Source organism: Mus caroli, chromosome 1 (genome assembly GCF_900094665.2).
Source record: "Mus caroli chromosome 1, CAROLI_EIJ_v1.1, whole genome shotgun sequence".
Taxonomy (NCBI): domain Eukaryota; kingdom Metazoa; phylum Chordata; class Mammalia; order Rodentia; family Muridae; genus Mus; species Mus caroli.
Window position 1 is genome coordinate 121,205,882 of NC_034570.1, and position 15,655 is coordinate 121,221,536.

At 39.2% G+C, this 15,655-nt stretch overlaps 1 protein-coding gene across 1 annotated transcript in view; it reads left to right on the plus strand.

Moving 5' to 3' along the window:
- The window catches only part of Thsd7b (thrombospondin type 1 domain containing 7B), an 879,842-nt gene that overhangs the window by 290,268 nt on the left and 573,919 nt on the right, over positions 1-15,655 (plus strand). The window contains exon 3 of the mRNA XM_021164520.2: positions 13,290-14,100. Coding sequence (XP_021020179.1) covers positions 13,290-14,100 — 811 coding nt within the window. The remainder of the gene's footprint in view (positions 1-13,289; positions 14,101-15,655) is intronic.

Here is a 15,655-nt window from a genome sequence, read left to right on the forward strand (position 1 = left end):
TGTCACCATTCTGACTGGTGTGAGGTGGAATCTCAGGGTTGTTTTGATTTGCATTTCCCTGATGATTAAGGATGCTGAACATTTTTTCAGGTGCTTCTCGGCCATGATCCCTGGGAATATATATATTTTTACACAGAACATTTTTTATAGCCTGAACTGGACTAGGTAATTAACCTCAGGAAAGGCAAGTGACAGCAGAGTCCTCCCTGTCTCTGGAGATGATTCAGGACTGCATTTTCTTTCCAACCTTAAGTCTATCAGGTGACCCGCTACCCTCCAGGAAGTATTATTTTCATTATGCAAATGTAAAGCACTCCTATCACACATATGACATTTCTTCAATTCACTTTCTTTAGCCCTTGAATTCCCACAAAGCACTCTGGGAAATTCCAATCATGCAGAGACTAAAACGAATTGATACAGGCTGCAAGCCACTGCCATGTGCCCACCCATCTGGGAAAGGGTAATTAGGATGGATTTGCCCAGTGCTCTATTGAACAGAACTCGCATGTCCTCTGGAGCTGTCAGCCCTTGGGTAGAAAGAGGATGCATTTATTATTATTTCTCAAATTCCCCTCCATTATTATATGCCTTTGTGACTACTGCAGCGAGTATTCACCATAGCTTAGAAAGCCAGGTACACAAAGAAAATGATTTCCTTTGTTTTTCCCTAACTTAGTTTAATTGTGGATGTTAATCCTTTCCTATAGCCAAGAGTTCTGGCATTTTATGGCATGTGAACCTGTCTTATCTATCAGTTTGTGGGTCAGTCCATCATCCCGAGGTGCTAGGGGCAACTGCAATTGGGCACTTCAGGTTGCTTTCCATGTTGCTAAATTTTTTGACCCAGGCAATGTCCAGAGACCTTCGATTGCTCTCCTTGGTATCTCAGATATATCTCTGGTGCTCCAGGTAGCAGATGGTTGGGAACAGGCTTTTATTTAAAAAATAAAAAGTATCACCTTCTCTCTATGAATATTTGTCCTTTGCAGAAACAAAATGTACCTAGGTATAATGTTCCTTTGGTCTCCTAAGCCACACAATGAAGGGCTCTGGGTCTGGGTCAAGTTCCCTTTTTAGGAATAAATAACAAGATTGAAAAAATTTCCAATAGGGTGTAACTGTGATAATGTGGCTGCTGAATGTCCTGGGTTCCAGTACAGTCTCCACCTCCTGACAAGTTAGTCCCTGAAGAAGAGTTTTCTTAGGTTAGCCCCTGAAGATGGGTTTTCCTTAAGTTTCTATCCTTCCTCTCCAAGGGGACAGTAGTTGTTCACATTTACCTCTTCAGAGCTTATCTTCTACACTCATCCCTCTGATATTTTCCTAGAGATCTGAAAATAGTATCCTATAACCCGCCTTTATGATTGTATTCATTCATATTTTGCTCATTCTGTTAAATTTCTTCACAATATTGAAAGATAGTTAAGCCTCTTGGAATTAAAGTTGCCAAGAGGCTGCTTTGCAAGATTGCTTTAAGGAACTGCATTAACATGACTTTCACATCTTTGAATATAGTTTCAGGTGTGGTTCCATGCTGATCATGATAATGAGCCTGTGACCATAACAATTGCATCTCTACATTGTTAAGCTTAGAAACAATAAATACTAATAACAGGCTTGTGTGAATAGATATGATCTGTGTCCTTGGAATAAAAAGACATTACATTGTTCTTATTGGATGAGATTCCTGAACCATTTAATTAGATGTGTGCTCAAGCAAGAAAGAAAAAAATGGATACTACATATACAATTGTAAATGACAGAAATGTTATTCAGGGTTCTATAGAGGGAAATAACTAATAGAGTGTAACCAATGACTTACAACTGAGAGGGGTTGGTCAACATAACCACAGCCATACACATGCTGGAGAGGATGAGAATCTATTAGGTAGCTCCTCAGTCCCATAAGTCTATATGCTTCCTCAGCCCCAGTCTAGTGCTGAGAGCATGGACGTGTCCCTGGGCAGAGCTAGTCCTCTGTCTACATTGGAAGGCTGAAGATGCCTGAGTCCGATGTCAGTGATGGCAGAAGAGGAGTAGCAAGAGAGACTCAGAGAAAGATGCCATGCCAGACAGGCAAGCAGCAATGCTTTATCTGTCCAGGTTGTCAGACCTGGAGAGGGCTTAGTCCCTCAGTTAATCTTTTCTGGAGACACCCTCACATCCCACCTAAAGTCATGCATCTTAGGTGACTCTAGAAACAATTGAGTTGATTACATACAATGGCCATCCATCACAAGTATTTGAAACTTGAATTTATCATCACTCTAAATTTTATCGCATGAATGTAAGCCAGAGGGACACAGAGAAGAGACAGTTATACAGGTTTTTCCCTTTGGTAAACGCTATAATCCATTGATATGGAAATCTTCCAGGGGTGACAATTCTCCGAATTCTATTGGATATTTTCAGCCTCTTACCTTGCTATCTTTAATAATCTATAATTTTGACTACTCATCAAGTAATGGGTTAGTACTGGGGATGTTGTATGAATGGAACCGTTGCATTTCTGCTGAATATTTAAGTTAAATGAATTGAGTGATAAACAATAAATTCTTAAAGTACTGAGTGATGTTTTATGAAAGACTAAACTATGATTAGGTGATAGCAAATTGTTTTCCCAAGGCAGTGACTTAAAAGGGTGTGTAGGAATGACTCTAGTGTGAAGTGTACAGAATTTGGTTTAAGACAAACATAGTTGACAGAAGTAGGAGAGAAAGGTTGGAAAGATTATGGATTGATACTAAGTGATCCAAATCATTAACAGTAAAAGAACAGATGACTGCTGATGAGACAGGTACCTGAATATCAAGTTAAAAATTTTGTTGTTTACAGCTACATATCTCATTGAATACAGAGACATAGAGCTGGTACCCACTAGAGCCTTCTACCTGCAAGATAAACAGGTACAATAGTGACACCAAAGTTGTAAGAGTAACCAATCACTATTTTATTGGATTTCAGGTTCATTCCATGAGATGGAACCAATGCCCCACACTGAGTGGCCAAGAAACTGAGACTAGATAGGCCATGGATATAGGGGAAAACTAAATTCTATTGCTATGCTAACTCCTAGAGATATTCTGATACACTCATAGATCAGTGTCTTGGTAAGTTATCATCAGAGAAGATTTCTTCTGCAGTAAAAGAGCATAAATACAGAGACTCCCAACTAGACAATGCACAGAGAGTAAAAGACCTTGAACTACTCAGTCCTAAATGGAATGTTTCCATCAAATCCCCCCCCCCAGGGCTCAGAGAACTCTGCAAGAGAAGAGGTAGAGATTGTAAGAGGCATTGAAGCATGGAGGACCCCATAGAAACAAGGTCTTCTAGACACAGCAGGACTAATGCACGTATGAACTCACAGGGACCTTGGCAGCATGTACAGGGATTGCACTGGTCTAAACCAGATAGGATCTCAGTACTGAGAGGACAAGTTGGCATAAGCCTCCATGATGACACCTTGCGGGGGAAAATTAGTATCCTCTATGTTTATCTCCCTGTGTATACAGACTATATGTAAGGGCATGCTCATGCCCAGCAGTAGACAACCGACATAAAACAAACTCAGTGGTATTTTGGAAGATTTTTTTCTCACAATGCTTTGTCTGAGCTTTTGTTTCTTACATGTCTTTTGTTTACATATTATGATTTCTAAGTATGTGTTTTTATGGGACTTCTATGTAGGAATGTGTGTGTCTCTGTGTTTTTGTTTCTTGTACATTTTCTTTTGGCTTATTTGTATGCTTGTATTTTTGGTTTATTTTCTACTCTGTTTTTTATTTTTATTTTAAATTCCTATTAGTTTTCTAATGAGAGAGAAAGAAAGGGAATGGATAGGGGTGTGGATGGAGGTGGAAGTATTCAGGAGAAGTTGAGGGAGGGATAAACCTCTTCAGAATATAACAAAGGGGGAAATATATATTTTCAATTAAAAAAAGAACTTTGTTGTTCTTTATTCTGAAACAAAAAGAAGCTGTTAATAGATTTTAGTGGAGAAATGGCATTTGAAGGATACTCCCATCTAGAGTACTACATATTTACATCATTCAGGAATGTATAACTTCAGTAGTAAAAGAGAATGCATGTAGTGGTAAGGTGAGATGCAACAGTAGAGCCTGGTAATCCAAATTGGACACCAGTCCATTCATCTGTGACATTCAGAGTGATGACCATGACAAAGCAAGTGATAGTGGGCCAAAGATGTGTGGCCAGGTTCCAGGGACATGGAGGGAAGGTTTTGGAATGACAAATTGGACTCCAACTTTGCAAATCTTTATGACATTTCAGTATGTTCATTAGATTTTATGTGGCAAATAAGAGATTTTTTTTATCATTTACATAGAAAAAATAATGTGATTATGTTGTCATGATAGTGGTGTTTTTCAGATACTGTTATCAGATATATTAACTCAGAAATTATTATTTTTCTAGACAAAATGAGGACCTCACATAGTCATATGTGGCTGTTTGAAATGAAAAATAGTTGTCCTTTTAAAAATGAAAGAGACTGAAAATTCTGTTCTACAAATGTGTCTAGTTTGTTGTTGTTCTCTTGAACCAGTAGATAGCAGAAATACCTACTAGAAAGAGCTATGCATTCAGAAGCAGATATGCTCTGTGTCTATACAACAATGATGGTTTTCATGGAGTCATTAAGAATTATTAGCTTCAGTATGCTCTTTGTACAAAAAGCAGATGCGTTTCTTGAGGGGCTTAACAGGAATTGAGATATTCATATACTATCTTACACTTTTATGCCTTTGTAAGGCATGGTTTCTTTTCCTTGAGCTCTAGGAGACATGGAATGAAGTCTCATCTTCCCAGCCTGACATTTATTGATCCTTCCTTGTATAAATAGAACTTTATCCTCATTGTCTTAAGCAGGGACACGTCTTAAAAATCAGCTTCCTATTATGTATTTCAGCTTGTGCGGTGTGAAGCAAAGTCATTTCTCCCCTGCCTGAAGTCTAACCAATGCCTAGGTAGCCAGGAAATTAGGGAAGAAAATTGTGCAGCAGCACTGTGCAAAGTCTAGATCTTCTCCATTTGTGGCACATATAGGCTGCTGTCTTACTTCCTTAACCAATACACACAGCTGAATGAGTAATTTTCTTCTGCCTCAGCGGCAAACCCACAGGGCTTAGCTGAAGCATTTCCTGTAAGTAAAGTCAGAGTTGAGTGGAGCCATATTTATGGCATGAGAACACCCCATAAATATCTCTTGACAGGTATCAGAGCCCAGTGAGTTCTAAAGCTGTCTCCTGTGCCAAGCCACTGATCAGTGACAGAGAGGACAGAGAACTTTAGGACAAAGAAGAGAGGCAGGGCTTGTGGGCCCTCATGTTGCATTTATAGCCTGTCTACCTCTCCTAAATGTATTTTGCCTCATGGCCTTTGTAACGTCTCAATGGTTCAAAATACATCACTTTTAAAAATAGTTGTATTCTAGATTAAGTGTGAAAGTTTTTATAACAAGATAAAGTTGTTGATTTAGAGCATTCTTTTATTTCAAGTGTTTCTTATCTAGAAAAGCAGAACTCTATTAATCACATGTATCAGGTACTGAAGATACAGTAGATGTGCAAAACAGCTATTGGTTTAATTCTTTTAGGGACACATACTTTCTGCCCATCACATGAGGGTTCCTTCTTGAGATAAACCTCTGGACTCTAACACATATGCTCAAGCAGTACTTCAGACTCTGCATACAAAAGCAGGATGGATTGCCATTCCTGTAAAAATGTGTGAAGTGCCTCGATCTGTTCTCTGTTCCACGAGGGAGGCTAAGAGGCTGAAAAATCTCAGCAGTTCTTCACCTGGGCCATGTGAGTTCAATGTGCTTTGCAAATAGTTTATTCCCTTCCTCTGCAGACTCTTCCCTGAAACAGTGACTGGTGAGAGGATTATTCTTCCTCTGCAGTTGTAGACTTGTTGAAACCAGGGCATCCTATGAAGATCACTAACCAGATGTATGAAAATGGAATTGTAAGCCAGGCATGGTGGTGCACGCCTTTAATCCCAGCACTTGGAAGGCAGAGGCAGGCCGATTTCTGAGTTCGAGGCCAGCCTGGTCTACAGAGCGAGTTCCAGGACAGCCAGGGCTACACAGAGAAACCCTGTCTCAGGAAAAAACAAAACAAAACAAAACAAAAACCAAAAAACAAAACAAAACAAAACCGAAAATGGAATTGTTACTCTTCTACAAGTAATTATGGGACCTTAAATATATCATTTTTTTCTATATTTTACCTCCACCTGAGAAACATAAACTGCAAGGTTCCCTTCCCACCCTTGGATTCTGGGAGTCAATGGATCAGGTTTTAATGATCTTAAAAGACTCATGTCCAGGAGGCCACAAAGCACAGGCAATGCAAGAGTCACTTTTAGACTTTAGAATTTTTGGAAATTATGGCTCAAATCAGACAATTTTTAAAAGATGGTTTTCTGTCTTTGTGACATTTGTCTCTGTTGGTAGCAAAGAACAGATATATTTCTGTCTGTTTGTGCTCTCCTGCTCCTTTTAATGGATCCTGTATCCACTAGCAACCGATAATTTGTAATAAAAAGTGATAAATAACAGAGGTGCTTTGCTTTTAAGTCAATGACATCTGTCCATAGAGATGAAGTGGGTTTACAATGTACTATTAGTGTCAAACAAAACTGTCACAGAGAGTGAGCTGGAGATGGTAGCAATGTTTGCGCTCAGTTCAGTAAGGTGTATAAATCCCACCCAGACATTTCTCATGGTTTCATGGACAGCCATGAAGGACACTCAGAAGACCTGATCACACCCATTACAATGAAATTGTTCTTGCTGCCTAATTTTTGTTGCTAAGTTATGGGGTAATTGAAATATTTGAGCATGCATATCATACAGGACACGATTGTGCTTTTTGAAAGATGACTTTAATATCAACACAGCATTTTATGGGTTGTAAAATGAGCAAATGTGTGTGAGGAAAGGGGTTGTTGGGAATGTATGTGCTGTGGCCTGAGTATGAATATTAGAGGTCAACTTATAGGAATTCCTTCTCTCTTTACACAACGTGAGTCCTGGGGATAGAAGATAGAACTTGGTTTGTCATGTGGGGGTTAGGGACCAGCTGTTTCACCCACTTAGCCATCTTACAGCCCTCTTTGAGAGCTTTTGAAGTCCTGTGTGATTCTGTGAATTCTTTGATGTGAATTTCTTGACTGTTAGGGTAGATTTAGACATTGACTACATAGTGTTTCCATGTGTGCCTGTCTCATGACTTCTTCCTAGTTTGGGGTCTGATGCTTCCACCCTAAAGAGACTGGGAAAGGATATCAGATCAACTACTAAATACATATAGGCGAAGAGCCTTCTCGTGAAGAGACCGCCAATAATTCTAAAAGACAGCTAATGTCTTGTTAATTTCATGTTTCTAGACTCTGTAATACTACCTTCCATGAGATAGGTGGTGACCATATAAGAGGATGAATACACTCTTCCTCAATCTTAGGTCTTAAGAAGTATCAGTGTTTTCTTAGGTTGTGTCCACTATATAGGGCATGCCTTACTTTAGTTCTATTACTGACATAGCAGCCTTTGCTCAGAAAGGAAAGCTCTTCTGTAGGTTTTCAGCTCCTTCTTGGCAATGAAGCACCTTACAAGTAAGTCAGTGTTGTTTTATGTCAGATTTTATGGTATTGAGGTTGATGAAGGCTCTGGCTGAGTAATTATCCACCAATAATCTGTGTAAGATGCTCAACCCTACATTATCATTCATGTCACACCTCCAGCCTGTTGCCCAAGTTAAAAATAAAACAATGTCAGGATAATAAAAGCTGTGGCTAGGAAAAATGAATAATAAAACAAACATCTCTTCCGATTGCATGAATGGTATTAAATCAGGGCTGCTGCTTCTGTCAGTGCCAAGTGTCTTGCAAAGCTGTGGAGATTGTTTTTATTGTACTCTGACCTCAAGAGTCCCAATTTTTCCCTGAGTATAGCAGGGATTGGAGCAGATGCCACACCTAAATTTAGACCTTCAGCAATCTGTCTCAAACAGGGTGATTTTGATCAGGTTATTCGTTCATCTACACTAATCCAGTTAAGAGTAACTTAATTAAGGGAATAAAATCTGCCAGCCCTTTTCTGTCTGCAGAGGAATGCTGTGTTAAAGCACTGACATAGCTGTACAGGGAGCCAAAACATGGGCAGAGCAGCCTAGAACTCACAGAGCCAAAGATTTGAAAATTGCCCAAGAGTTTCTGTCACCCTTCCATCTCCAAATAAATTTCTTGGAACCAAAATTTCAATCTGTTGATTAAAACTGTTATAACTTAAAACTGTTGCAACAGTTAGTCCAAGTAAAGAAAAGAAACATAGTGGAGTGATAAACTATAAAAAGGGGGTGGGGTAAGAAAACTCTATCACACAATGTGTCTCATTAAGGCTCCGGGGTACATTGCAGAAGAGGGCTCAGAAACATTGTAAGAGTCAGCGGTCAGAGAGGACCAGAGTAAAACACTATCTCCTGGACCTGATAGGCTGCTGCACTCATGAACACAGAGCATCTGTGGTTGCACAGATCCAGCAAAGCCTTTATAAGATCCAGCCTGTCACCCACCCCTAGATAAGGAGCTATTGACATCCAATGGCTACAGAAATAGGGAGAGTTATTTCTTTTTCAGGGGTTGGCCACATACCATGAACATATAGGAAGCACTGATGGGACTCAGTGGTTGGTGAGGAGAATGCCATGGCAGGGGGGGAGAGAGAGAGAGAGAGAGAGAGAGAGAGAGAGAGAGAGAGAGGGGGGGGGGAGTTGGGGTTGATAAGATCAAAATAAATTGTTNACTGATGGGACTCAGTGGTTGGTGAGGAGAATGCCAAGACACAGAGATAGAGACAGAGAGAGAGAGAGAGAGAGAGAGAGAGAGAGAGAGAGAGAGAGGAGTTGGGGTTGATAAGATCAAAATAAATTGTTTGAAATTCCCAATAGATAAATGAATAAACTTTAATGCCTAGCAATTAATTCAGAAGTACCTGTTACTTCCTCATAGAGGTGACAGGAAGTTAACTGGTACACCTCTGCATCATTTAAACTGGCCCAGGTAAACATGCAAAACCCAATAATACCTCTACTTCTTTTACCAGTTAAAAAAAAAATTCTCTAGAGTGATATATGACAAAGTAATTGTTAAAGAAAATCTCTCCTAGCCACTAAACTCTGCATGGCTTCCTGTCTGTTTCCCATTTAAAATATGTGCAGTTACTGACGTGATGTTAAAAAAAAATAAAATGAATTTCTTTATATCATTTAGTTATATTATCTGAATATGATTTTGATTTTTCCATCTGTTATCTTTAGAATCTGCTCATTTTAAGCTTACATTTTTGTGAGAATTTGGACACGGGTTATAATATATCTCATTTTAGGCATATTTCATATAAATGCATGTGTTTTGGGATATTTTCCCCCCAGAATTGCAAAACCCCTCAGGTCTGTGATTTTAATTCATGGGTACTAAAAGTTCATTGCCGACTAAAACTGAATAAAACATGAAACCTTTATTTTACTCATGCTTGAGAAATGCAAATCACTACAGGCCACCTGCCCAGAGCTCTGGTCTTGTGTGTTTTGTCTACAATTTGTTTTTCTTTTGTCCCAAGCATACAGGATTCACTTTGCATTGGCTTCTTATTTGCTTGTTTTTGTCTGGCTTCAACATTTGCTTCAGCCTTTCTACACAAAATGCCCAGTGTTTACAAACACACACTCACTTTAGAGTCTAGAAAGTGGAGTTTGTGCATACCCACAACTGTTATTACTGACTCTCATAATATCCAAGGAATACAGATGAACAAACCAGCTGCCTTCCCTGTGACGTGAGTCAGATCTGTTATTGTAGTAATTCATGCTTATTAATAATTACATTTTGTCTTTCATTGTTCTGGTAAAATGATGCTATTTGGTAACATTTTGTGTAGATGAAAGATGTAAAAGCTCTCACAAGAATGGCCATGTATAAGGCTTAAGGTATCAATAGTTCTAACTAACAAAAAATGAGCTACTTAATTTTGAAGTAACTGAAAGACTTTTAATGAGAAAGCTACTAGAATGATAAGAAAATGTCTTAGTTAAACACTTTAAAAATATAGTATCTATTTGATAGTGTATTTTGACTGAATGAAATTTAATAGTAGACTTTTCAAGATTGAGTTGTAACAAATTGATTTTCCTTTTCTTTCTTTAATTCACACCAAAAGTCTTTCATGGAAAATTGAGTGTATTCAATGCCTGAGCAAATAGAGATACCCTGATAGTCATTGTCTTAAAGCCCAAGACAATTTACAAATGTTTCCTTTTATTATCTCTAATTATTTTAGTATCTTATGATTGATTTGATATGTAAGCTCCACCACCATCATATAATTGTTTGAAATGTCTCCCTATAGAATGGGTCTTTTTTATAGAAAACAGCACAGTATCTAGCACAGTGAACACTAGGTAGGATATATTAAAACAAAGTGGCTCCACACCATCTCGGTTCCAGAGCCTGCAGGCGATAGTCAGCTAGCAAGTATCTCTATTACCAAGCTATAGCTGTGCACGCTCTAGATGAAGATAACACTAAAGACCATTCATCAAGTAGGCGACTTTTGAGAGTACCACTTTCAAGAGTAGTTACTTCATCATGGTTAGTGATATTAGGACGAAATGCCAGAAGTCAGCAGGCAAACGAACCCTCATTGTGTGGCCCTCGCCTATAAATGAAACAAGTATTGTCACCATAGCTTGACAACCAACACAGTGTTATCGTGAGTGTTAGGTTTATGTAGTGCAAGTACCAAGAATATTATAATGAGATACTATTCTCCTGCTAAAATGCCAAACCCTGCTCTAGTACCCAAATAGGTACCCCAAATGCAGATAACCTACTTCTCTGGGGATGTATAGGTGATGCCACTACTCCACTGCTTATGTCGATTCCTAAACATGCAACTGATTGACATGTATAATATACCCCATGAAGTGACTGAGCTGCATTTGGAGAGGTCTATGAGAATTAGAAATAGGAAGACTGTATCTTCTTTCCCACCTGGTGTTAGTTACTCTGTTTCCTCAGATGCAGGGTTCCTTAATGATTTTCAGAGTCCTCCTAGTGGGCATAGGTTGTTTAGTTAATTTTGCTAAATCTCCTCGAATTCAGGTTGCCTATGTAAAGAAAGTGAAATGGGGGCATTACTTTGGTCCTTTGGTATAACATATGATTCTTTCTTGTCTTTGTGAAACATGAATGATCAAAGATGAGTGACGGCTCAGTGGTTGAAGTGTTTGTCCTGCATGCATAAGGACCTGAGTTCAATCCCCACAACCCATATTAGAAGACTGGTCCAATGTGGCATATGCTTATGGTCTCAGTTCTGGGAAGGCAGAGATAGGTAGATGCATGCAAGCCACACAGGCTAGGCATCTTGAAGAGCTCTAGGCCAGGAGAGACCTTGTCTCAAAAAAATATATATATATGAAAGAATGAGAGAAAGAAAGGAAAGAAAAGAGAACAAAAATAAAAATTATAATGGCTGGTGTTCTGAAGATGTCTTCTGGTTTCCATATATGCTTCACCTCCCTGAGAGAGACTTTGCAGACTAACACCAGTGGATAGGCAAACAGACAAGATGAAAAGAAAAATGTCTTCAATGGATCTCTCTCTTTTTACACAGAAACTCTTTAATTAAAGGATCTGCTAAGGTGGGAAGGTTGGCCAGGAGTTTGATCCTATCAGAAATCAAAACCAGTTAGGCATTGTGGTTTTCACCGTCATTCCAACTACTTGGGAGGAAGGGGCAGAGGCAGAGGCGAGGACAGAGAGGCAGACAGGCAGATGGGCACAAGGGTGGAGGGGCAGAGGGGCAGAGAGAAAGGCAAAGAGGTAAAGGGGCAGAGAAGGGCAGAGGGTCAGGAGGAGAAGAATTGCTTGCTGCCAGGAGTTCAAGGCTAACCTGTACCACACAGAAAAACCAAGTTTCTTTATAAGTGAGTAGTATTTCATTTTAAAGACTAAAAGGAAGGAAGGACTAAATTCAGGTAATGGATACTTGAATCATGAGCGAGCTCACAAAGCTAATTCTAGTTTTGACTGTCAGAGATGTATGTGTGTGTGTATAGTAGATAAGTACAAGAAGTATATTTAACAACAACAAAGTGTGTAAAATCCAATGTGAATCTCTAGAGCTTCAGAATGGGCTATTCTAGCCATATAAAATTTCCCTGAGATGTATAGACTTCAAGTCTAGTTAATTTAATTGTGTGTTTGTGTGTTGTGTTTTATATAAAATTTTAATTATAAAGACCAAGTGTTAAATAAACAAGCAAACACCCATCCTATTTCCAGGGACAGAATTTCCATAGTCAGAGCATACACCATATACTTTCTCTCTGCTGTTCTGCTTGTTAGATTTCTTTTTCTTCCTGCAATTAACCACAGGAAAAGCCAACCCAAACTGAGAACAATTATTTAGAAAATAAAAATATATCAGCATGTTTCAATTTTTTAAAAATGTATTTTTTGAGCTGTGTGATGTGTGAGCTGAAAGAATTTGAAACGTAAAAACCCTACCTTAAAAATTATTTTTAAGATATTTCTTTTAAAATATATTTATTCTTAATAGTTTTGTGAATATGAGTGTTTTGTCTGCATGCAAGTCTATGTACTGGGTGCTTGCCTGGTGCCTGAGGTAAGAAGGCAGCTTTAAATTTTCTGAGACTGGAATTACAGACACTTGAGATCAGTCATGTGGGTGTTAGGAATTGGACTTGAGGTCTCTGGAGAGTAGCCAGTGCTCTTAAGGGCTGAGCCATCTTCCCAGACCCTAGATTTTCACTGATAAATTACCTAGCTAGAATGTTTTAATATTAAGTTAGAAGAATTAATATTGAGTTTTATATATAAAGGCTTGGAAATATAACAATCATAAGGGTTGGATTGTTTGTTAAATAGTGTTTCCTTGGCACTGAATAGTACCATTGGTACTTAGAACACCTCCACAGGTTAGCACTTTATTTTCCACTTTACACGACTAAAGAAATAATCTTCACAATAGTCAAATAAATTTTAGTAATTTGTATTTCTGATCACAGATGGAAGGTGATTTCTACGATCTTAAACTGAGACAAAGTTTCCAACTTCAACCTGCCTCCATTTCATGCCAAATTTGTAATTTTTGTGGTATGTGTGTTGTGAACTACTTAGACTTCTCTTTCCACCAGAGTTGAGGAATGATGGAGAGCCTTGTTTTCCTATCTCAGGTCCCTGGGGAAGGTGTGCAGGTGACTGCGGACCAGGCGGAGCCCAAAGTCGTGCTGTATGGTGCTTTCACATAGAAGGGTGGACGAGTCCCATGTCGAACTGTGATGAGAGCAGCCAACCTCCAAAGGAAAGGAGCTGTTTCCGCGTGTGTGACTGGCACAGTGACCTGTTCCAGTGGGAGGTTTCCGACTGGCATCGCTGCCTTCTGGTTCCTGGGGCCCAAGGTGAGCCCAGGCCTCGGGCTGTGGAATGTGTGACTGCACAGCACGGTCTACAGCACAGGACAGTGCGCTGTCTTCAGAAGCTCAATAGAACCATGGTGTCCAATGAGATCTGTGAACACTTTGCTCCTCAGCCCCCCACAGAGCAAGCCTGCCTCATTCCTTGCCCCAGGGACTGTGTGGTATCTGAGTTCTCCCCATGGTCCACCTGCCCCGAAGGATGTGGGAAGAAGCTGCAGCATAGAACTCGTGTGGCCATCGCGCCCCCTCTGTATGGAGGTCTGCAGTGTCCGAATCTCACTGAGTCCAGAGCCTGTGAGGCTCCAGTTTCCTGTCCTCTTGGGAAAGAAGAATATTCCTTCAGCCTAAAGGTGGGACCATGGAGCAAATGTAGACTCCCTCACCTTAAGGAAGTCGACCTCAGCGGAAGAAATATCCAGGATTTTAGCTCTGATTCAAACGAGCAAGTCTCCCTAACACATCAGAGTTACAAAGCACACCACCACTCCCAGCCTGGGGATGTAGTGATAGGTTTTCAAACCAGGCAGGTGTGGTGTACCAGAAGTGATGGAAGAAACGCCCTGTTAAGGTAGGATGTCCTCCCTGCTTGTCTTTCGTTAATCTAGGATATCGTAGTGAGCTCACTTGAAAGGGTTCTTTGTGATCTCTATAAAGAGAAAATAATTGCAATGTGAGATTTTAGAGGCTTTTGTTCCACTTAAATTTTCTGCTTCTATTAGGAATGTCAGACATTTCATAGCATAAGCAGCCAATGTTTTAAACTTTTTTTGAATTGTTCTTTTTGTGTCTATCTGTCTCTTTCTCTGTGTGTGTGTCTATCTCTATATGTCTCTTTATCTTTCCATCTTCCTCTCCTATCCTGCTGCAGGCAGGTGTGTGTGTGTGTGTGTGTGTGTGTGTGTGTGTGTGTGTGTGTGTGTGCATGTGTGTCTATGTATGTGTGGGATATGAAGAGAGCAGAGCACAATCCCTAGAACAATCCCGAACAGGACTAGTTAGTCAGTTTTCTTTTTCCACCATGAGGGTCCTAGAGAATCTACCTCATGTTTTCAGACCTGGCAGCAAGTGGCTTTGTCCACTTGGCCATCTCACCTGCATCACATTGCTTGAAATTCTTGTGTGATTACTAACACCATCCATCACACAAAGGTTAAGTCTTTCATTTCTACATTTCATCCCAATGCCAATAAATAGAAATCGAGGGCTTTAGTGACTATCACTATTATGGTTTTTATGCTAAGAAATCAGCTTTGCTCCAGGATCTAAGATATAGATAACGTCAGTGTTCCCTGCCTGTAACAATGCACCTGTGGTGTTTCAAGTTTACTTCTGTTTTAATTTCTTTACTACATTTTTCTACCACGAGAGACATTCTTGAATATCTAAGTTGAATATGTTTTTATACTGGTGACACTGTTAAACCCAAGACTGCTTTAGTTTTTAGTATTGCTTAATCAAAAATGAAAGCTTATATGAGCAATAATTAAAATTACTTTCTGTATAGGGAATATGCTTTTAAAAGCAACAATTTAGATCTCAAAATTGTATAAATGTATTCTTTTAAATATGTAGTCTAAGACATCATAAATGAGCTCATAGAACCATATTGAAAATGTGGTGTGTTTCCCTCCCTGCTACTTAAATGGAGATGTTAGTAAATTTTGATAACACTCAAACACACACAATTGAGGTACCTTTCAATAATATTTAAATCGCCAAATAGCAAAATGCTATTCTCAGGCTGTAATCATTATCATCAGTGCCTCTTTCTTGAGATCACAAAAGAGGCCCTCCCCTGTATAGTAATGTAATGATGGTGTTTTCTCTGTGGTACTTCACAGGTGAGTATATTTCATCTCTGATTCTTTATTCTTATTCACATCATAAAACAGCCCACAAGCACATTGAAGACCAATTTCTGCCACTTTATTATCTATTTCTAAAAAGCCCAAAAGATTAAATAGATGATTAGGATAATTTGTTTGAACACGTATGTAGGATTCTTTTAAAAATAAGACATTGTGGTTTTAGTATTTCATACTTTTTTCATGAACAGTGCAGACAGACAGAAAAAGAAAAGAAGAAAGAAGGAAAGAAAAGAAACAAAGAATAAAAGAAAGAAA